The 22528-nt window shown below is 39.0% G+C and overlaps 2 protein-coding genes across 2 annotated transcripts; one reads left to right on the top strand and one right to left on the bottom strand.

Annotated features, from left to right (window-relative positions):
- The first annotated feature begins 648 nt into the window (after positions 1–648).
- Positions 649–16888, top strand: LOC129753122 (uncharacterized). Its single transcript, XM_055748922.1, has 8 exons — positions 649–1301; positions 1361–1550; positions 1612–2023; positions 2449–2991; positions 7255–7336; positions 7395–8410; positions 15637–16224; positions 16283–16888. Exons 1-8 carry the CDS (start codon positions 683–685, stop codon positions 16523–16525), a joined length of 3693 nt encoding a protein of 1230 aa, XP_055604897.1. The 5' UTR covers positions 649–682; the 3' UTR covers positions 16526–16888.
- A 1520-nt stretch (positions 16889–18408) lies between these two features.
- Positions 18409–22307, bottom strand: LOC129753121 (uncharacterized). Its single transcript, XM_055748921.1, has 2 exons — positions 21947–22307; positions 18409–18419 (listed from the first exon to the last, which is right to left on the bottom strand). The coding sequence occupies exons 1-2, from the start codon at positions 22305–22307 to the stop codon at positions 18409–18411; spliced, it is 372 nt and encodes a 123-aa protein (XP_055604896.1).
- Between the last annotated feature and the right edge of the window lie 221 nt (positions 22308–22528).

Raw genomic sequence — 22528 nt, 5'->3', positions numbered from 1 at the left:
TACAATAATAGTATGACGTTGCATTGCAACCGATCGATTTTCACTCACAAGTGTTCTATTCTTGAACTTATAATTTAAAGTTGAAGTACACGTTAAAGGGTCATCTTTAATACTGTTGAATTTTTTATGTAGTATTGAAGTTAAAATGCATAGACTTCATTATTCAAAAGCAAACTCATCTTCGCGTACTCAAAGCTAAAAGCGAAACGGAGTTCGTACGGGATCAGCTAGTTGAAGATAAATCTTTCTTAAAAAACTTTTCGTCAAATACCAAATTTTGGTTAATCATCGACTAATAATTTGAAAGATACTAACAGTCAGAGCTAGTTACATAAAAAATTAGTAAGCCAGTTATGGTTTCTGTCCTATGCAAGCAAGCAGTTAGAGCAATCGAACGAATATGATTTTAGCATATTTCGATAGTATAGAGCGCGGAAAATGACGTATATCCGGCCCAAAATATACTAGATGATAGATGACCCAGACCCTAGCTAGAAGCCGGAAACCTTTGCGAACGTTTATGCTTCAACAGAAGCTCCTGCAAAGCATGGTTGCTGTTTTGTGATAATGCTGAAAACAGAACGTTCTTACCATTCTCTGTTTAAACTTAAATCGATTTGCAGTTTCCGTTTATTTCGTGACAGCTGTCACCATATGCCGGATTCTTCAGGAGCCTCCAGCAATGGATTTTCGTATTGATCACCCGTTTACCGTAATAACCTCTGAACCATCCGAACCCTGGACCACTTTGGCCGAAGCAATAGAGTTGGGCGTTACGGTTTTCGTTGTCGATGAAGGTGCCATCATGCGATTCCTGGACAGCTACATACCATTGCATGATGAAGCGATGTTTCGACGCCCGGAAAAATACGCCCTATTTGTGCTTTACTCTGAGGGTGAAAAGGCAGACGACATGGTACGGAACATCCAACAGCATCCCACTATTCTGGAGATTGTTCATCTGCTGATCATTCGACCAGATAAAGGCTCGTTTGATTTGTTAACGCATCGTTACGTTGGAAATATTCCGGAATCGTTGGACATTTTGAGGTTGGATACGTTTTTAAGCGAATCTTTAACATTTGAGGAAGGGGCCAATTTGTTTCCCAATAAATTGGAGAATCTTATGGGGAAAACGATAAAACTGGCTGCATTTTTCCTGTTGCCTTGGATAATGATGCGGCAAGACGATGATGGATTGGTGTATTACTTGAACGATAAATACACGATCGATGGCTTGGACGGATACGTTGTTATAGAGTTCTGCAAATGGATAAATTGTACTTGGGACTTGAAAGCTGGTAAGAGTAAACATTATCTTTCTGCCGAAGGATTTGAGATTTTTAAAATTATGTTTCAGAGCAAAACAACTTACAGTACGGAAGAGTGTTCGAAAACCGTACCGGTGAAGGCATGATGGGATCACTAGTTATTCGTGAGGTGGATTTCGCAATTTCAGCCGTCGGTACATGGTGGCAACTTTTCGCGTACTTCAGCTTCACCGGACCAATCCAGTGGCTAGGAATTACCTGTTTGACTCCAAAACCGAAGTAAGAAATAGATTCCAGATTATGAAATGATCATCATATGTGTAAAAATTTTTTCTTTCAGGTTGATGCCTTCATGGAGAATTATATTCATGATGTTTACAAAAACCGTATGGGGGATGGTAATTCTTGCCTTTGTCGTGTTCTCCCTCTTTGAGTATTTTCTACCGAGTAACTTCGATGGGAGGCCTAAACGAAGAAGTCTCTCTTTGAGTTTCATGAACGTTTTTGCCGCTATATTGCTACTGCCCGCTAGCACTATGCGCAGTGGAAGAGTATCGGAGATGATTTTGTCTACGACAGTTTTGCTGTTCAGTCTTTTGGTTGCATACGTATACATTGGCAAGATCCATAGCATTCTGGCCGTTCCTGTCTTTCTGGCACCGATCGATACAGTGGAGGAGCTGGCAAACAGTAAAATGCACTGGAATGCCCCGCATGAAGCTTGGATGTACATGATTGAAACCAGCGAAAATGTAAGTGGTTCGGTTGGATTCTAAAATATGTTGCTATCCTTTATACTGGATGGCAGTTGGCACGCCGTTCAACTTAATTGAAATTAGCAAAAATGTCTTGTGAGCAACACGGTAATACCGGAGTTCGCTCAAGTTTAACTCCTCCAAATGTGAGTTTACCCTCATTTTGTATTATCACTAAGCAAACATTGTCTATGTTCATAATTAGAAAGACTGAATTAACAAATTTTCTTTAAAAAAAACGTGGGTCACATCACACAACATGATAAAGTCTAGCGCAAGAAGCTGTATCTGTATAGACTAAGGAGGATCACTCTTCAATAAATCTTGTCCGAAACCCCGAAATGACAGCATTGAGTTCGATACCTTTCAAATCTGCATATAAAAACCTAACTTAGCTAAGTAAAGATTCTTCTCTTTTCTAGCCCTACATTAAAATGTTGCTGAAAACATTTCGGGTCATTCCACGTCCCTCACTGAAACTCCTCGCAGATGTTGGAGAAGAACCAATCGTGATGGCGCCTATGTTGAACGGTCACTACATGGTGGGAGATTGGTTGACTTCGGAGAACATCGAAAACTACCGGGCCATGTCGGAGTTGCTGTACTACGAATACGACACCGGATACGCCACCAAAACTTGGCCACTGCTGGACAGCTTCGACTATATAATGATGTGGATCCGCGATGCTTGCCTGTTCAGATACGTAGAGCAGACCGACGTCTTTCGGTACATGAACATCCGAGTACAGATCTCGATTCAGCATTCCCGGGATAAGCAACCGAACAAAATGGAAGCGATGGAAGTGGAGGAAATTGCCGGAGGTTTGCTCATGCTGGGTCTGGGAAGTGTGACTTCATTTGTGGTTTTCATTCTGGAATGTATCTTTAAACGTTTGCAGCGTATTCGATATGCTAAAAAGTTTGCGTCAGTGTGGATGAAAAGATCCTTGAATGGCAAAAAGGTTGTTGAAGCTTGGTAGAAATGTTTTCAATTAGTTGTACAAAATGAGAATAATTTTCAGTTTAATAGGCCGTGATATATTTAAAATAAAAAATTTTTTATAACAAAAAATTATTACACAAATTGAAATTAGCTGAATGTAAAGCTAAATATGGCAAAATATAAGGGTTAAAATTTTTAAGTTCTTTGAGGAGCTAGATAAAAGACAACTTGAGTAGCGCACTAGTGATTAGATTAGTTAAGAAAATATGAAAATATTAAAAAAGATAAAACTATAGCACTGTTCATTGACTAAATAGATTTCGCACTGCACATATACAAAACTATTATACTGATTATAAAGTTTCTTTTTTGGAAAGCTTCCATTTCGACATGGTGTAAAGTAGACTGCTTCATATTTGTATTGGATGATTTTTCAAACATATTTTTACAACGCGGCACCCCCCACATTAGTTCTTTTAGGTGAAAAATGAGTTTTTGAAAGTTCCAGCTCGATTGGTTGAAGCACGAGCTGGCGCCATCGACTTCAAATTTGTATGGAGTTCCTCGACAAAATGTTTGAAAAATCAACATACTTTCACTCTTTATGTTCTAAAATATGCCTCCAGTATCTATGCTAAATAGCTCAGAGTTGAAGAATTAATAGTTCAAACAATGAGGACCAAGTTTGTACAAGATTGTAACGCGAAACGAGTTTACTGTGGTGAGTTATTCACAATTGAATGTAAGTTTTTTTTTGCATTTCATTGATATAGGGGAGATAAGGGCATAACGAGCACCCCGGGTATGTTAAGCACCGTTTTTTTCTACTGATTTACGTATTTTATTAAATAAATTTTCAAGAAGAACAGTTTCGTATTCCTTTAGTATCAAGAGTATTCATTTTTACACTTTATAGAAATAATTTTTTTATAAAAAATCAACGTGGTTCTAAAGTGAAGAAAGTATTATAATTTTTGAGCAATTGAAAATAAGCTCTTATGATCGTTAAATCATCTTGATCTATAAAGTACACATGATGAACATGATGTACACATTGTTCCTCAATTTTCACCATCATTAAATTTTTTATTTTTTACTAAAATCATTTTTAAAACACGTTTGTACTTTAATTTGTTGACACGAGGCGCATAGAGCGCCATTGATCGGGGCACGATGAGCATTTTCTGCCGTAGAATCGATAGCCGTTTAGCCTATTGGTTAGGTTTCGGAAAGGTAATCAGAAGACTCGAGTTCGATTCCTGGTCGAGGTGATTTTTTTTTTCATTTACCATTCAACATCCAATATTTTGATTTTTGCAATATACGGCTAGAAGCATTATTCGTCTAACAAAGCAGAAACATAAAGTATGAGTGTATATGAATTGTTTGTATTCTACAAACAGACATATATTATTTTGTTATTGCTTTGTTTGATGAATCTACGACTCACCGTTGAGTGCAAAATGCATTGATCAAGAATTTTGAATGAAAAAAAATTACCTCGACCAGGAATCGAACTTGAGTCTTATGATTACCTCCCAGATACCTAACCAGTAGGCTAAATTGTTAGATGAAACAAGTCAAGCTGTAGCTCAATTATTCAATTGACATCATAGAGTTGAATTCGCTGCTAGACTTAACTGCAGAAAATGCTCATCGCGCCCCAAATAATGGTGCTTATACTGCCCCAGTTAAGGTTCTCATTATACTCCTATAGTGACTGATTTTAAGCTTATGGTAAAACATTTTAAAATGCATTTTTAAACGTTTTTATCTACTTTTTCAAGTTTCAGCCAGTTAGGAAATAGACTTGTTTAGTGTCTGAACAAGAAACAATGAAGTAGCGCACATATTATAGCTCTTTTCTAAGCAATGTTCGGAAAATCGCTCAAGAAAAGCAATCAGGATTCATTTCAAGTTGGAAAATGTATACTTCCGAGTGCTGTGATGCGCACATGGTGATGGTTTCCGTTGAATATTTGTCGAACATCATCACTAACTCGATACAATAAAATATACCATGCCCCATCGAGGGCTACCATTGCTCTTAGTCACGTGGCTTTTCAAAGGTGATCGACATACTTGATGATACATTTTGAACGTCGCTCCCACAATCATTCACGAACATCTATCCACGCATCATTGTTGATAATGTTCGTTATTGATAGACGATCATGGATGTATCAAAAGGAAAAATTGAAGAAATACCAGGACCAAATGTATAAAAAAAAAAGTCGTAGCACATGCTGGACAGTTCATTGTGGTTTCCCAGTAATGATTTGTCCTTCTACGCAAAGCGAAAATTAAAAAAACCAACTGATAGCCAATACAGATCGCTAAAAACTGATACATATCAGTTGTGATCCTAGAAGGTAGAAAATCATCAAGGAAGGCTATCATCATCGAGACGTTCAAAGTTGATAGCCTGCGTCCTTCTTTACCGCATCATGTTTTGCAAGAGTGTTTCAAATACAGGAGCATCGTTGTCATGCATAATTGTTTTAATGCTTTGAATGGAGAAGAAAAAATTGACTGCTTCGATTCTTTAGCTCAGAATGCAGTAAAGCATGGCTCAGTGAAAATGATTGATTTTCGGAACATTGGGTGGTATAAAAAAAACCTAGTAATTGCTTTTGCTAAACTAAATCGAGCAGTCGAGCAGTCGCTTAAAGCAATTGCTTCGGTTGTTATGAATAAAGTTTTTTTGACAGCTGTTTTCTCAGTCAGAAGCTTTTACTTTTAGAACAAGCTAGTTTGGTATGAATAAAGCTCAAATCTGAAGCAATTGCTCGACAAATCTCCCAGCAATTGCTTTATTTTCTAAGCATGCTCGGTAGCAGACTTTTCCAATAAAAAATTCTTTAATAACGTTATGAATTTATCAAATTAGCAATATTTTACTTCAAAACAATTCAAAAACGTATTTTCAACATGGATAAAGAAAAGTCGAAGTGATAACCCAACTTTTTTCATATTCTTGTCGTTCGTCTAAGATGAAATTAAACAAATCAATTAGTAAATATTTCAAATAAAAAAAACGGCTATAGTGGAAGAAGTCCCAATTGGCTCAAAGTAAGAAATAAATTGTAATAATTTAAAACATTATACAGATCTCTCGTTTTTATATAATTCTAAGGTTTAAGAAAAAATCTGAATTAAAATGCGCGCCTATTGCCTATTTTTTTATACATCCCGGGGGGGGGGGGGGCGGTAGGGCTTATGATAAATAATAAAGTTAGCCCATTTTTTGTTTGACAATATTCGAATATGTATTCATTTTTCTTTAAACATCAACATACGAGCACAAATTAACCAAAAAAATTCCGGTCGCTCTTACACCCACCACCCGCTTCGTCGACTTCAAGGCTACTTAACCGTACTTTTAAATTTTCTGATCGTCTTCTTTCATTTTACTTTAGAAAACTTCAGATTCTGCTGGTTGGATAGCTCTATTTTTCGAAGCAAAAGCTCTGTTCTAAGACTTTAGTACACATCCGCTAAGCAAATGTTTATTCATACCAAACTAAGCAAATGCTTTGGACTTTTGCTTCGATTGATTTCGAGCTAAGTAAAAGCTACCGAAGCAATTGCTAAACCTTATTCATACCACTAATTGTTTCTAAGGTTAAATTGGTGTCCTCCTTATCTCGTTTTGTCCTTATCTCCCCTATGTACATATAAGTTCCGAAAATCGAGCTAATTCTTCTAGCATGGATGGGTTATTAGGGTCAGTACTATGAGGTGAAATTCACGTCACAGAACTCGTAAAATAATGCATAATGAATTTCCTTGTCCTAAATGTGAGTTTATTTTGAACATTTATTATTATTAAAATATTTGGGAAATCTAAAAAAAGGGTTCTTTAAACATAAATATCATTGAGATAAATCCTATAAACTTTATCAATTCTAGATTTGTGAAAATTCTTTATTGATACTTACTTTCCTAAGGTCAGACAGCTTATGACATTCTCATGTGCCATGTGTGTAGTTTTACGTGCATTACGATATTACAACTAAGTACCTTCCACTTCAAATTAAGTGATTTGCCCAAACCATGTTTAACTAATTTGCATCAATTCCCGCTGTTTGCACATCATTAGCATCGTTTACGAGTGTGGATTTCAGATTGAATTAAACGTAATCGATGAAAATGGCTTTCTTTACACAGAGTGATGTTTAGAAGCTCTGAACTAAATGCGAAATTGAGAAATTAGTTATTTTCAATAATGTATAAGTTTCTTTCAGTTTATAAGGTCTTCCGATTGGGCGTGTTTCTCAACCAGGAAAAAGCCATGCTGGAATCAACAGGAAACTCAACAAACGATCAGTTGTGGTTAGGGGTATCCACGGTGTTAAATCTGATAGGTAAGCCTTTCTTTGTTTATAAAGCAGAAACATGTTCTAAAAACTTTTTATTTCACAGTGGTACAGTATTTTGAGCATCTTCATAGCACTTGTTTTTTCTATAATGCCTCGGATGGAGATATTTTCGGAGGCTTCAACAGCCCTCATCCCTCGATTTGGATGGACTTGACGGCCGTTGAGGATAAAACGCTTCTCTCGAGCATTGAAAACGGATGCCAGGGATTTGTTCTCACTCAAGACGCATCCTTGAGTTTCTTAGATCGATATAATTTTCTCCACGATCGAACCATTCAAAGGTATCCCGCGAAAAGGTTTGTATTCCTACCTGATCTGGAAAAAGCAGACTCTGTGGACATAACAGCAATCCTGGAACACGACGCAGTTCATGATATGCCAAATCTGCTGATTGTGTTTCCCGTGGAACCGAATAGGATTGAACTCATAACCAATCGCTTTTCGGATATCCAAAATTTCAATGAACCTATTCTGCTCGATTGGTTTGATCCTGGAAATGATACCTTTGCCTATGGTTTTGATCTGTTTCCGGATAAAATCAACGATCTTCGTGGTCGCTATCTAAAACTAGCCATATTCAACTACTCACCGTACACTCGGTGGAATATGGTCAATTCGAGCGAAGAATCGAACGCCGATTATGGTCACGACGCTATACTAGCGATCGATGGTACAGAAAATCTTTTAGTTTTGGAGTTCTGCGAACGTTATAACTGCACGTTAGAAATTTCATTGGATGAAGAAGGAGAATGGGGCGAAATCTACGACAATCGTACCGGAAACGGTATCATTGGAGCAGTGGTTGAGCGGCGTGCTGACATCGGAGTGGGTGCCCTATATTCCTGGTATCATGAGTTTACTTTCCTGAGTCTGTCGAAGCCGATTTCCAGATCCGGAATTACCTGTATAACTCCGAAACCTAAGCAGCTAAGCAGTTGGATGATTCCTATATTACCGTTTGCTTCGACTCTTTGGTTGGCGGTTTTTGTAACGTTTGTACTAGTCGGGTTCATCGCAACAGCTCTGAACTACATGGTTTTGAACGTGATCAAACGACAGGTATGCTTATATCTAGTTCATCCCATCTAGCGTAGTGGCTTCTAAGCTTACAGACACACTAAACAGAAGCTAAGTTAACCTTAGGAAATCTTTACTCCAGTCTTTGATCATTTTTGTCAAGTTTGTAGACCAAATTCAATTTCTAAGTTTCATATTAAGTAGCGGGTGAGCCGAATTGGAAAGAAAGGCCTCAGCGATAACATACAGAATGTGAGTCGATGAAAAACGGTGAATGTGAATCAACGCGGTAATCAAATTTTCAAAATATTAACGTGCCAGCACTAAATTTTACTTCGGAAGTCCGGACTTCCGACTTCCGGAAGACTTCCGACGAAAAAAGTGAAGTACTAGAATGTCGGAAGTCTGTGTGTGTTGCCAGTTCACCAGCGACGTTTATGAAATATTTGTAAAAAATCACAATACATCAGTAAGATTTCTTTTTTTTTGTCGTTGAGCACAATCACTTGCTGCAGAAGCTCAATTAATGGTATTTTACTCAAGATTTCAGCTAGATAGCTTCAGAACTTCCAAACCGCCATGTTTTGTAGAGCAGACTTTGGACTTCAATATACTCTAGACTAAGGTTGCCAGAATTTTTTCCACTCCCATCCGGGCCTAGCAATTCCGGGCATTTTTTCAAAAAAACCTGGCAAAATCCGGGCAAGGATTTCAATTTTTCAAATCCAAAAACCGGGCAAAAACCGGGCAAAATTTAGGTGTTATTAGATATAAAAGCAAAGAAAAAATGCAAAAAAAATGAAATTAATATTTTATTAATGTAATTGCAGACTTCCAAAAAGTTTTTGGAACACTTAAATATTTAAAGGTTTATAAAAGTATATCAGCGAAATTATTTGAAACAACCGTTGTAAATTTCCATACCGTTAATCGATTTTGCTGAAACTTACTCAAAAACTTTGATTTTTCTTTGGTTTCTTTGTGAAAAAATCCGGGCAATATCCGGACTTTTTTCGCGATATCCGGGCAACCGGGCCGGACCGGACTTTCTCGAAATTTTGCATCAAATATCCGGGCAAACCCGGATAAATCCGGGCAATCTGGCAAGCTTACTCTAGACAACCAAATCCATAGGGTTAAGGTCAGGCAAACTAACAGGCAACTCCGAGCTAGAAATGAACCCTCAAACACGTGAAGACGTGTATACGGTTCGACGACACGCTATAGAACTATTTCCGATACGTAAATTGATTGATCTACATCTCTTGAGTGAGTTCGGATGATCTTCATCATGAAAGGTGATGAAAGTTCGACTATTACAGTTATTTCGGCCCAGACCTTCAACACTGCAGATTTCTGTCGTCTAGTGGCCTTCACTGTACAGAGAGATTATTGAATTTTCAGGCAACTAAAATCTGTAGTTCTGTTTATTCACGAACAGCTGTACGTCAAAATGTTTATCGGTATAAAACACGATATTCTCCTAATCGGCACGGATCACCGGAGCATTTGCTCTTTTAAACAGTTTTTGTTATTGTTGAATCAGAAGGTCTTGAAACATTAGGGTCTTGTTAGGCTTGGTCTATAGTTTATCTACAAGAATTCGCCGACGGTTTTGATCGCTATAGTAAAATCTCCAGCCAATATAGTGATACTATACCGACGAACTCTCTCAGGTATCTTGATGATCTTCACCACTTTTTTTCCTTGTAGGGGAGAGCCCACTGCGACCAGTAGTTGATCTATTGTGGTAATTACCCCGCATTACTGCACTATGGGTTGAAGTGACAGTTGATTGCTGACTAACCAGTTTATCCCAATCAGGTATTATATCAAAGATGTATGATAACCTTCTAAGGGCTGATATGCAACCATATATCTTGTGCGCTTATTAAATTTGCCCCAAGTACATGCTCTCTCCTACTAAGGAGGTCGCAGGAATTGCATAGAAGATGCTCTGCAGTTTCCTTTTTGAACCCGCAGAACAAGGTTGCCGAAATCACAGAAAAATCTATAATTTCACAAAATTTTGAGCCAATAAATCCTTTTGAGATGCTGTTTTGTTGGACAGTGTCCTGTCAGGAGACCAATGTAAGTACTTAACTCGTGTTTACTTAAGTTCAACATGTTTTTGGAGAGTCGTGTGCTAAGGGGCTGTTCACTAATTACGTAAGCACATAGGGGGGGGTGGGGGGGTTTCACATTTGCTTACGATCTCTTACTAGGGGGGTAGGGGGGGTTTCCAAAAATCTTACGTAAGAAATGTAACATTAAAAATTCATCACAGCTATACGAGACCAGGTTTTTTTTACTCACCACCTATTTGTTGATTAATTTTGATATTACGTTATTTATCTTTTAATGTCTTATAATTAATAAAAAAAAATTGCAGGTTCTAAAAAAATTATAGACAACCAATTCAAACTAACATGCCATTAAAAACACTAAATCACATTATAAAAGAAGATCATCGTTTTTCGCTTTCCGTCATAGCAATCTTTTTAATTGAGAAATTTATAGAAACAAACAGGAAAATGGTGCGTTGTGAAACCACGATCTGAATACATCATATTTCGAAAATGACTTCATCCAGAATAAAATCTTTAAAAATCAATATAAGGAACTTCAATTAATGAATTTCTAGATGATTTTTTCAGATATAGACACAACTAACTTTAAATTTTACAAACGATTTACCAAAAAATCCTTAGACTTTATCGTTTACCGATGAATGAGTCTGAGCTTTTAGGTTAATTGACAACGTGATTGTCGTTAAACATTTTTACCCCAATTCTAATAGCACAGAGTGATATTTTTTTAAAGATTTTTATGATTTTCAGGTAAAAAACATAACAATTTTTTGTAAAAGTTTGTGCTAACCTGATCTATCTTTTTTAAATCGGAATGTAGATTTTATATTGAAAAAAATGTGTCGATTTCTCAAAGAATAAAAAACGTAAGATCTTACTAGGGGGGGAGGGGGGTTTTTGAAAAATCTTACTTTGTCTTACCAGGGGGGGAGGGAGGGTTGAAAATTTCCAAAATCATGCTTACGTAATTAGTGAACGGCCCCTAAGGTTCAATGAATCTTTTCGCCTGAGCTACTCCCTCTGCTGTTCTTCAGTTGGAGATAATAGTGGTGCTTTCCCAGTTCTTGAGTTCCACATTCAAGGCACTCCGCGATACTCCGCAGAAAGGTTCAAGTCCAATTAGCAGGCCCTGCGATCCTTCACTAGCTAGTTGGTCTGCTTCTTTGTTCCCTAGGATACCGCAGAAGCATGTGAAAGTACTTAGAGCTTGAAGAGCGGCCAGGCTGTCAGAGAATATATAGATCAGGGGACTGAGATAAACGGAGAATCCTCGTCAATGATCAAACAAACTTTGCTGCCAATGATTGAATTTGTGGTAATTTGTTGCAATTTGTTAGAGAGAATTAGAAGGTTTAAGTTAAAATGAAAGAAACCGGTGCTCAGAGAGAGTGAAAATGTGCTAATTGTTGCAAATTGTTGCGATTTGTTAAGCAGTTGTTGAATTTTGATCATTACCATTCCAAATGCAAAGAATTCTCTCTCCATTGTAATCCCTTAATATAGATACTTGTGTACCTGTAACCTCTTTTCAAACAGGCTAAAATGCATTCAAGAATGGCTTGAACTTCTGCTTGGAACACTGTTGGCCAGTTTCCCTTAGGAATTGAGATCCTGAGTCTAGGTCCAAACACTCCTGCCCATTTTTGACCCATCAGTAAAGAATTTTATCGATCCGGAAGGAACCGCAGGCCCACCTAACTCCCACACGTCCCTATCGTTGATAGTTACATTGTATGGTATGTCTAGATTGAAAACGGGTCCCATCCAGTCATCGTTCTTTACAATAGTGAGTTTATTTCAAATATCTTCAAGATTTTTAGGTGTCCCGTAAGATCCCCCTCATAGAGAGTTTTGTTTTTAATCTTCACCATGATAGACTTCGCCACTGTAGCTTGATGACCTCCACTATATCTTTGTTTGGTACTCCTGGTACCTTAAATCTCGTGAAAAAAAAGAAAAAAGGCGATAACCTGACAATCTGAACGCGGCGTAGAAGATACCTGAGGGAAGTAACCTTGGTTCCTGCCTCAAATTGCGATTAAACTGTCCTCTAATAAAGGAATACGCGTACACGCGCCACAGAGCCCCACGACACGGTATTCTCTTATAGCTTAATCCTTTTTCTCAGCAAATATTCTAAGATTTATCCTCTTGAAGATTCCAGACCTAATCTAAGCTCAAGGTCCAATCTCTCCTCATGACGACTAGAGGCTTCAGCCCGTCGTGAACCGATCAAGATTAGCTTATCATGGAGTCGCGTCCGTCAGAGCACATGTCTGGAATTTCACACTACGATGAGGACGGTTCCCGAAACTTCTAGTTGCATCGACTTAACTGTCTTGCCCATTGTCTGAAGTCTTTCTGCTCCAAAGGTATTTCCCATACCCCCAAATTCCTTTCCCTTTACGATCTCTACTGAGAAAAGGGTCATTTCTTTTTCCCATAGTTATAGCAAACGGTATTACTCGAATACTCCCCATCAATGGAGTATCTTACCAGTTACGTGGCCCGTCCCCGAGTTCCCCTACGAAGGAGGTAAAGTCTCATGGAAAATCTCCCAACGTTGGAAGGACTATTTACAACGGTCAGCAATGGTCATGTTTAGTTCCAATTTTTCATCCGTCTGCGTTGACGTTTGACTTCGACGATACTCTGATACTCTCGGAAACCTAAGACGGTCGCGATGGTTGCGCCAATTGCCTTACCGATTCCACTTTATTGATATCACTCAAATAATCCTAGCTACCTACCTAAGGGTCCGGTGCCGATTGACCGACGCATAGGGCTGAGATAAAAGATCTCCGCTGCTGGCGATCCGGAGCAAGCGTCTTCACTTGCTGCCAGCCAAGGTTCTCGTCAACTGTGTGGATTTCAGCGGCTAGACTACGCCGCCACGAGCTTCTGTGCCTGCCTCTTTTCCGATGCCCATCTGAATTCCAGTCTAGCGCCTCTCTGCAAATCTCGTTTTCATCTCTTCGCAGCGTGTGCCCAATCCATCTCCACTTGCGTTCCCGAATCTCGATTTCTAGCGCTTTTTGATGACACCGGCGATGTAGTTCCACGTTTGAGATCCAGTTGCCAGGCCACCATGCGCGGATGTTCTGCAGGCAGCGATTCACAAAAACTTGCAGTTTTCGCGTCGTCACCGCATATGTGCTCTAAGTTTCGCACCCGTACAAACAAAGTTCGTAGAGTTCGTAGAGAGATCTGGCGTGGGCGCCAGATGTTTCGGAGACTAGCAAACGCAAATCGGGCTTTCTGATTCGGGTTTCGATGTCTTTCTTGGTACCAAGATACTGAAAGTACTCCACTCTCTCAACCTATTGTACAGCTACCACGAATCGCAAATCATCGGAGGCGACCAAAGTAACCACGCTGTAAATATCTTCCCTTTACCAACTCGATTAACATAATTCCTAAAATTCACTCGGTCCATGGCAATAGTTCTCCAATTTCTCAGGCATCCCACATTCGCCAGATCACGCTCCAATTTTTCTAACCATTTCGTTCGTTGCGCCCCTGCTCGTCTGTTGTCCACCGGATTCGCAGCGAACACATGTTCAGCAGAACAGTCGTTCAGCATTCTCGCAATATATCCTGCCCAGTGTATCCGTCCAGCCTTCGCCACTTTCTGGATACTACACCCAAAATTCAGCCTCTGTGCCAATGGCGTGTAGTCAATTACATAGCATCATTGGTACAAGAAGATAACGCGATCGGTGCTGAATCGATTTGCTCCCACCGGCATTAATCTCCCAAGTTAACCGAATTGCGTATGTCTGAAAGAAACAAAATAAAAACGCTTTCACGTCCCTCCCTATCGCATCACAAGACGAAGAAGGATGGAAATAAATACCGGTCAACACCAGGCAGCCAGCGAACCGAGCACTGTGCGTGTGAATGTAGCAAAAGCAACAACAAAAACATCCTTCTTATTCAATCCCTTCAATCTACCGGCAAACAACCACGGCCGAGCTGTGCGTGTGTATGCAGTAAAAGCAACAAAAAAAACATTCCTTCAATTCAATTTGCCGGCAAACAACCACGGCTAAGCTGTGCGTGTGTATGTAGCAAAAGCAACAAGAATATATTCCTTCAATTGACCGGCAAACAAGCACCGGCCAAGCTGCCCGGCTTTAGCAGCTGTGTATATGTAGCGTGTGTATGTAATAGCAGGCAGTAAGCAAAGCACAGTTCTCATTCAATGGGTTTCCCGTTTCCTCCACTCCCGTTCCCTTTCCCGTTTCAATCGCAAGACAAATGAATACCTTGAAAGGAGACCAAACGCCGGGAAGCCACTGTCGTGCGTTTCTTTTGTGATTGATCGGTGGCAGAATGCCTATGACAAATATCCCTCTTCCTGCATGAAGCTCAAATAGTACACTGGTTAAGATGTCGGTCTGGCAAGACGATTAAATTGGTGATTTGAGTTCGATTCTCCCTTCGGGCGCTGAGGTTTATATTTTTATTTTCTTGTTTCTGGGATGAATTATCCAATAGGAACGAAATCCCATAAAATGTTTTTCTTGTTTTGCTTGAATGTAGTGGTCATGCATCATTTTAGTTGGGAGCCGAGTCCTTATGCCAGTTACGGTTTTTCAAACATATCATCTTCGGCACAGTGCACATTTCAGCGCATTATCGGCACAGAGATGTTCCAAATAGGCATTGGATTTTTGCAACCTCTTCTATGGGTGTAGGTTTGCGTAGAGTCTCGCAAGCTCGTGGTTCATCCTTTGCCTTCACACTCTATTCTTCTGCTCGCTGCCAAAGATGGTTCTTAACACTCATCGCTCGAATACTCCGAGTGTGCGCAGGTCCTCCTCGATCAATATCCATGTCTTCTGTAGAGGACAGCCGGTCCAATGAGCGTCATGTACAGGTTATACTTTGTGCGAGGGCTAAGTAACGTAGTGGTAAGTAGGTGGACGTAGTAATCATCAACCAAATCCTTCTACTTCGCATTTCCGTTTGCGATAGATCTCCCAACACCTTTCACAAGCCAAACTAAATTCTCTCTACTTGATGGCTTAGTGTCAACGCTGTGTTCTACAGGCTCTAATATAAATTTTTTATTTTAAACTAACTTGATCTTCAAACTGAGAAACTGAGCTTTCACTCGTAACATTTCTTACCTTTCATAACAATAACAACACCGACTAACACTTGACTTTTTAGAAAAGACGAATTGACGTTTGTGAAACCTACATGATCGTCGGCAGCATTTTCATCTTGCAAACAGTGTTGATCCGTCTTAATCGAAACAATTTTGTTTCGCAAATGATACTGGTAGGATCGCTACTTTTTGTCGGCCTCATGGTGGGAAATGCTTACAGTGGAGGGTTGTCCAGCATAATGACCATCCCGCGCTACGAAAACCCAATCGATACGGTGCAAGATCTGGCCGATAGCGACATGCACTGGGCATCAACTCATGACGCGTGGATTTTCTCGATTCTGATGGCTACTCAACCTATGATTTTGAAGCTATTGGACAACTTTCGAACGTACCCCAAGGAAGTTCTACATGGTCACACGAAGCAGCAGGATCTTGCCTACAGCATCGAGCGATTGCCGTACGGTCATTTTGCGATTGGAGAATATATCGACGAGGAAGCTTCGACGGAGTTTCATCTCATGATGGAGGATATCTATTGGGAGAATTGTGTTATTATGAGCAGCAAAACCTGGCCCATGATGAAACAGCTGGACTATCTTATTCTGTGGATATTTCAAACGGGAATTCAGCGACAGTGGGAGCATAGGGTATAATGAACTTTTGTATATTTCTTTAAAATGTACTAAAAAATGTTGATTGTTTTAGGTTGTATCAAAGTTCGACAACAACAAAGTCCAGCTGGCTATTGCCACATCTCGTCACATGCATAATGATGGACCCGTTCGGCTGCAACCGTCCCATCTTCTTGGGGCCTTCCTCATGTTGGCAATAGGACTCGTTGGAGGGATTTTGGTGTTTTTCATCGAATGTGTAGTGGAAATATCTCGACCCCGAAAAATCAATGATAACCGTAAGCGATTGTTTACCAAGAGTGAGAGCTTTCCGTAATATCTAATATAGTAATAAAACCAATATACCTCACTCTTCAAAAACCAAGGCGACACATTAAGCACGCCATCTTGTGGAGAAAGTTCCTAATATCATGTACCTACATTGACGATCTAAACTACCATTATCAGATTTCTGATTTGGTAAAGGTGTTTCTGCCCATGGTTGGAGGTGATGGTAATACTACCAGTGACTTTAGTAGGAACTTTCGACAGTAGGTGGAGCTCAAATGAATGTGTTTGATGAGGTTTATGGAGAAGGCTGACACTGAGGTATATATGTATTATTACTATATTTGGTAAAACATTACCAAAAAGGTATAAAAATATTGAAAACTAAAAAGTATACTAAAATCCTATACAAATGCAGAAGAAAAAACACAAAATATATGAGACTTTTAAATGGCTAAACATAGTCATAAGTATCGTAATTGTATCAATTTTTATTAAAAATTAACTTATTAATAGTTTATTTAGCTTCAAATTTGATTGTTTTTATCGGCGGCTTGGTGTTATGAACATGGTTGATCACTGATTAAACCAATTTTATACGGTCACCATGGAAGCAAACACGTCGAAGGGGATTTAGCGCTATCATACCGAATTTCACACACAATCAAACTAAAACTACGACTTTACAATTTCAATAATTTTTTAAATCTATATATGTAAAGAATACTAATCAATCTAATAAAACTTCGTTATAATTGAATTAAATGAATTTATTTTAGGCGGCATCCATAAATTACGTAACGCAAAAAATGCACTTTTTTGACACCCTCCTCCCCGTATGTCAGAAATCGTAACGCTTCGACGTACCCCCCTATGAAAATTACGTAACGCTGATAATTACCCCCCCCCCCCTCACATCTGGTGATGTTTTAAATACAGATTTTCGAAAGTAAAAAGTAATTAACACAACTTTTTTTTAACGTTCTTCAAAACGGAATTAATGTCTATCAAAATCGCTTCTTAGTTTTCATTGATGATAACTCTTTGATAAGATAAATTCATAAATGATACCTTGTTTTCTTTATTTTGTTCAAGAAGCATAACTAGTTATGCAAAATATATACTCCACTCCAGTTAATCAACATACTCCACTTAGTTTTATAATTGGAATAATCAAATTTGCTTTAAAAAAATCAATTGAGAAAAAATTGTAAAATTTCCGTCTTTAGGTTGAATTGAGTTCTTGGGGGTAAATGTACCTAACATTTGGTTTGCCAACTGGTATTTCACGGATATTCAATACAGTCTATTTAAGAATTTTTGAAGAGGAAAGGTTACAAACAGTTTCAATCATGTTGAAGCTTACAAATTTTTAACTGACTAAGCAAACCAATTTGCTTTTCATTCTGCAAAAATTTGCATGACATCAAAATTAGCGGCGATTAAACTGTAATTTTAAGGGAAAAAATCGTTACGTAACGATGAGCATACCTCCCCCCCTCCCCTATGTCACAATTCGTAACGCTCGAGCTTACTCCTTCCCCCCCTAGGAGCGTTACGTAATTTATGGATGCCTCCTTAAACGAAACAAAATTGAGCCATTCAATGCCGGCTAAATAAAGAGAGTTTTATTCGAAAAATTGCAACACTTTGATTTGTGAATAACTTTTGAATGCATGGATGGAAATTGATGAAATTTTCAGTGAAGTTACCAAGTTATGTAATGTAATGTATACGTTAAAGATCTGTGGTGATAATCTGTCAAGTGGTTTTTAAGGTAGCGTCCAATATAGAAGCTCTATGACAAATGACAATGACAAGGCAGAATAGAGAAAAATCCAGGAAAGACTCAGTGGGAGACTAAAACACAGCTGCAAATCCACTATTCAAACAAATTTCATATAGTAAATTGTTAAAGGAATCCTCGAGGATCTAACAGTGAGCTACAATTTGAAAAAAAATTGGAGATGATTGAAAGTGAGAGTTTGTATCAAGTGCAATCCGAAAATTTCAATAAGGGAAGTAATAAAAAAGGTAATTTTTTCTGACTCGTTCATCTGGCTGACTAATAAATTGGCTCGATTTGATTTGAGCTGAAAAGCTGCCCCGGTAAAATAAACAAAATACGGTGGTCAAATCGAGCGCAAAATAGTTGGACCGCTAGTGGGAAGAAATGTTGATAAACTTTGAAATGGATAGCAAACGAGCTCTTTAGCGGGCACCTGACAGGTTTCCAGCCAAAAACTTTTCGTTGACGAGTCTCGCTTGGATGTTCCAAAGATGAACATGGAGAAAAAATGAAAAATTTGACGTCTTGTTCATCAGGGGGCTGATGATCTGTTGAAGCTGACAATACGACCGTTTTCCCTGCATATCACTTAAATAGGTCCAACAACGTTTTTACTTTAAGCCGGTTGGATCTGAAATCGTGCGATTACGCAAATACTTCGGTGGAGTGATAAATAGTCAAATATGTAATTTTTTGCAGAAGGAGAAAAATTGGCTAGATTTGTTATAATTTCTACCGAATTCAAAATTTATAATAATTTTAAAGGTCAAGCTTCAGGAAAAAGGTTGATATGGAAAAAAGGTGGTTCATAGTATGCATTATAGATGGCACACGTGGTGCCCAAAAATGAAAGTCGAAAAAGTTCTTCAGTGGACGCTAATTTGAAAACTGCTTGATAGAACGTCACAATCTTTTGCACATGTAAACATCAAACTACCAAGCAGCTACGCTGAAAATGTCATGAATTTCCATCATCAATCATCAATTTATTCACAAAACAAAGTGTTGCTTTTTTCGAATACACTCCTTAAACTGAATACAAAATAAATCCTAAGCTGGTATTCCAAGCTGTTGATACATTCGAAACTAAGATTGAAATCTCCTTCTTATCCAACAGAACTTAACTAACACCTACAAGCAAGTGACGCTATGAAACGCTTTATTCAATTGCCTTAATTGTGGCACGATATGGAATGGAATACCACCCCCGCCAAAAGTTTGGACAGAACAAATCGTATTCCATTTGGGAATGAGACACGTCTTCCCCTCCATTTTCGAGAATTCACCTTCCGAACACGAAACACCTGCCTTAATTATTCTTACAGGTCGACCACGCATTGCCAGGATAAATATAAAAGGGTCCTGGTCCCTAGCTCAAGCTTTCATATTGCACGTGTTGTTGGTGCCTGAACCTCGAATTATTTTGCTGTCATGATTATGAAAAAATAAATATATTCATATTCTTACTAGAGTCGAGACTTTAAATTTTTGGAATATCTTTCACTTTATTTAGCTTTGGCTAAAGCATTTCGGAGAAGAAAAAAACCGTTTTATATTTTAAAGAACTGCAAAATGAAAAATGCTTCAACTTAGCTAGTTTGTCTAGGTTGAATAGGTGGACATTGTGGATTTTATCAAAATGAAAAGAATTTTTAAAAAATATTTTATTTGTTGTTCCTAAACAACCGTTTCACTCAATGAGTGATTTTAATCAAGAATTTAAGGGTTAAGAAGATGAGTTTATACTTAGTTCATTTCTGTTTATAGCATTTCTTTCACTTACGCTACTTACGCCAAAAGTTTGAAGAGAAAAATGCGTTAACGGAAATGCATAATTTGACGGATAAAAACTAAAATGGATAAGTTTCTTTTAACTCATTTAAAAGATTTGTAAAAGTTTAATTTAAAAAATATTTAAAGATTAATTCTGAAAAATACGTCGCAAGGATATTTTTCAAGGGTAGCACCATTTCTTCAATATTGAGTGGGGTGCACCCCGCAAACAGGACCAGAACGAATATGTTTCGATCGAAAACTCAGCCAACCGTGTCCTGGACAGTAGGTAAACGACTCGAGCTAATCGCGGCCTGGACCCTCAGAATTCAGAACAGGAACAAGAAATGTACCAACGAATATGTTGGTACATAGAGGAACCGAAATGATATTTACATTCTGTTATTCATTCAACAAAGCATTTAGGTATCCATCTACCGACCTACCAACCGATTCGCGGGTGATGTCTTTCCTGGTCGTTGCATTTATTTTTTATGTTATTCCTTGTTCCAGTTTGCTGGCGTATGCAACTGTCCTGCGACATATGTCTATGGGACCTTTAAAGACGGTTGCAAAGAAGCATATGGCAGATGGGTCTTGGGAATTTAAAATTCGAATGCCTGAACGTTGGATGAATTTTGAAGAGCGATAGCACATGTTTACCGTTTAAATTTTAGCCAATATTTATCCTTTAACAATGATCCTTAATCACGATGAAAATTTTACCAAATTAGTTTCTACAAAACAGTTAGAGAAACACTAATAATGGAATGTTTAACTTACAACTTTGTTGAACCAACTTACTTATTTCTTAATTGTAACGGAATGATTAACTTTTGTAAATGCTTTAATTTATTTGTAGATAACTAAAACATGTGAGATAGAATAATATAAAATTCGGCAAGTTAGATAAAGCCACGTCGCGTCATTTAATAGTTGGTAAAACTCGAGAACGATATTCAAGTATATTCATGGTAGATTTCCTTACTTCCCCATTTCTGCATAGACTTTTTTTGTCTTGGGTTAAATCGAAGAAACCTACCCAAACTGGTTCTTCATGTGAATGCTTAATAAGTCTACTTCACAGAAGTTTTTGATTCATTTTCCACCTTGTCACCACCTACTAACGACATACTCACTTTCGGCACTTTCGGCACCTCACGCCCGCACATAGATCTAACCAATTGCAAAAGATGACCGAAACCTGTTCTCCTATCTAAAGTGTTAAAAAAATCTGCCGAAATGTTTGTTTTAAAGCTAATTCTATGCAAAACAGTCAATCAGTTATCAGAAATAATCGAAACAAACGTTTTTGAAAAGGAAAGCCAACACTATTAGGGGCCGTTTAGACCACGTGGACATTAAAGTGTGATTTTTTCACTCCCCCCGCGCTTAAGCGTTCATAGGCTTACTCAATTTCAAGTAAAAACTCCAGCATATATACCCTGCCTACGATTCAAGACTAAGGACCTCTCCTCTGACGACTCGAGGTCCAGCCTTTACTCGCAAGTCGAGGCTCGCGTGGTTTCCACGACTATCGTGCGCTCCGCCTCTGTTCGAGACCACTGCAAGGGACCAATGACCTCTCCTCTAACGACTCTTGATATTGGATCCGTTTGGTTTGGCTCGAGGCCCTCTCCTCTTAGCCCGTCTGTGTGCAGAATTGAGAGCAGCTTATCCTAGACTCACGCCTGTCACAGCACACGTCCGAGGCTTAACGAAAACTATTCGGATGGTTTCCGGCGAAAACATCATCCTACACCGACTCGAGTTACTCAACCGCCGACGACGTAAAGTCACTCTACCCGAGACTATTCCACGACGTGAATACTCTTTCCCCTACAAGTTTGACTGCGGAGAAGGTCTTGTCTTATCCCCACAACCTCCGTCGCAGAGGGCGCAACGTACCAGGCAGCTCGGCATACGCAGAAGGTAAAGTCTTATGTAAGTCTGGTTCCACACTGCAGAGCTTTTGCAGATTATTCTGCCTGTTCAAAACTGCCGCACTGTACCGCAAAATGGACGAAGTCACACTCGTCAGGACCCTCCGTCTGCTGCAGCGGATCGCCGAGTAGTTCGACATGGCCCGTGAGAGGACTGCTGTTGCCATTGCCGCTCTTTGACAGGCGTAGTCGACGTGGACCGTGAAACTCAGCCGGTCGTCGATCATCACCCCCAGGTACTTGATCGCACGCTTAGATTCGATTACGCACGGTCCAGCTGCAATTGTCCCTGATTGTGCTAAGATCAGGTTGGTGATCAGCACCATCTCGGTCTTGTGGTGAGCCAGACGCAAGCTCTTAGAGCGCATCCAACTGTTCACCTTCTCAATCAATACTGTGGTGAGTAGCTGGACATCTTCGGTTGATGGGCCCGATGCCAGGAGAACCATGTCATCTGCAAATCCCACAAGTCTCACTCCCCGCCACGAGCTTCTGGACCTGCCGTTTCTTCGATGCCAATCTGGATTCCAGTCGAGCGCCAGTCTTC

This window comes from Uranotaenia lowii, chromosome 3 (assembly GCF_029784155.1).
Source record: "Uranotaenia lowii strain MFRU-FL chromosome 3, ASM2978415v1, whole genome shotgun sequence".
Lineage (NCBI taxonomy): Eukaryota > Metazoa > Arthropoda > Insecta > Diptera > Culicidae > Uranotaenia > Uranotaenia lowii.
The sequence above is the reverse complement of the archived record's forward strand: the minus strand, read 5'-3'. Positions and strand labels throughout refer to the sequence as shown.

Coding starts and splice junctions, on each gene's coding strand:
- LOC129753122 (XM_055748922.1), top strand. CDS start 683: ATGGATTTTCGTATTGATCACCCGTTTACCGTAATAACCTCTGAACCA. Junction 1,302..1,360: donor TACTTGGGACTTGAAAGCTG/GTAAGAGTAAAC, acceptor ATTATGTTTCAG/AGCAAAACAACTTACAGTAC. Junction 8,411..15,636: donor TGAACGTGATCAAACGACAG/GTATGCTTATAT, acceptor TTGACTTTTTAG/AAAAGACGAATTGACGTTTG.
- LOC129753121 (XM_055748921.1), bottom strand. CDS start 22,307: ATGGTGCTGATCACCAACCTGATCTTAGCACAATCAGGGACAATTGCA.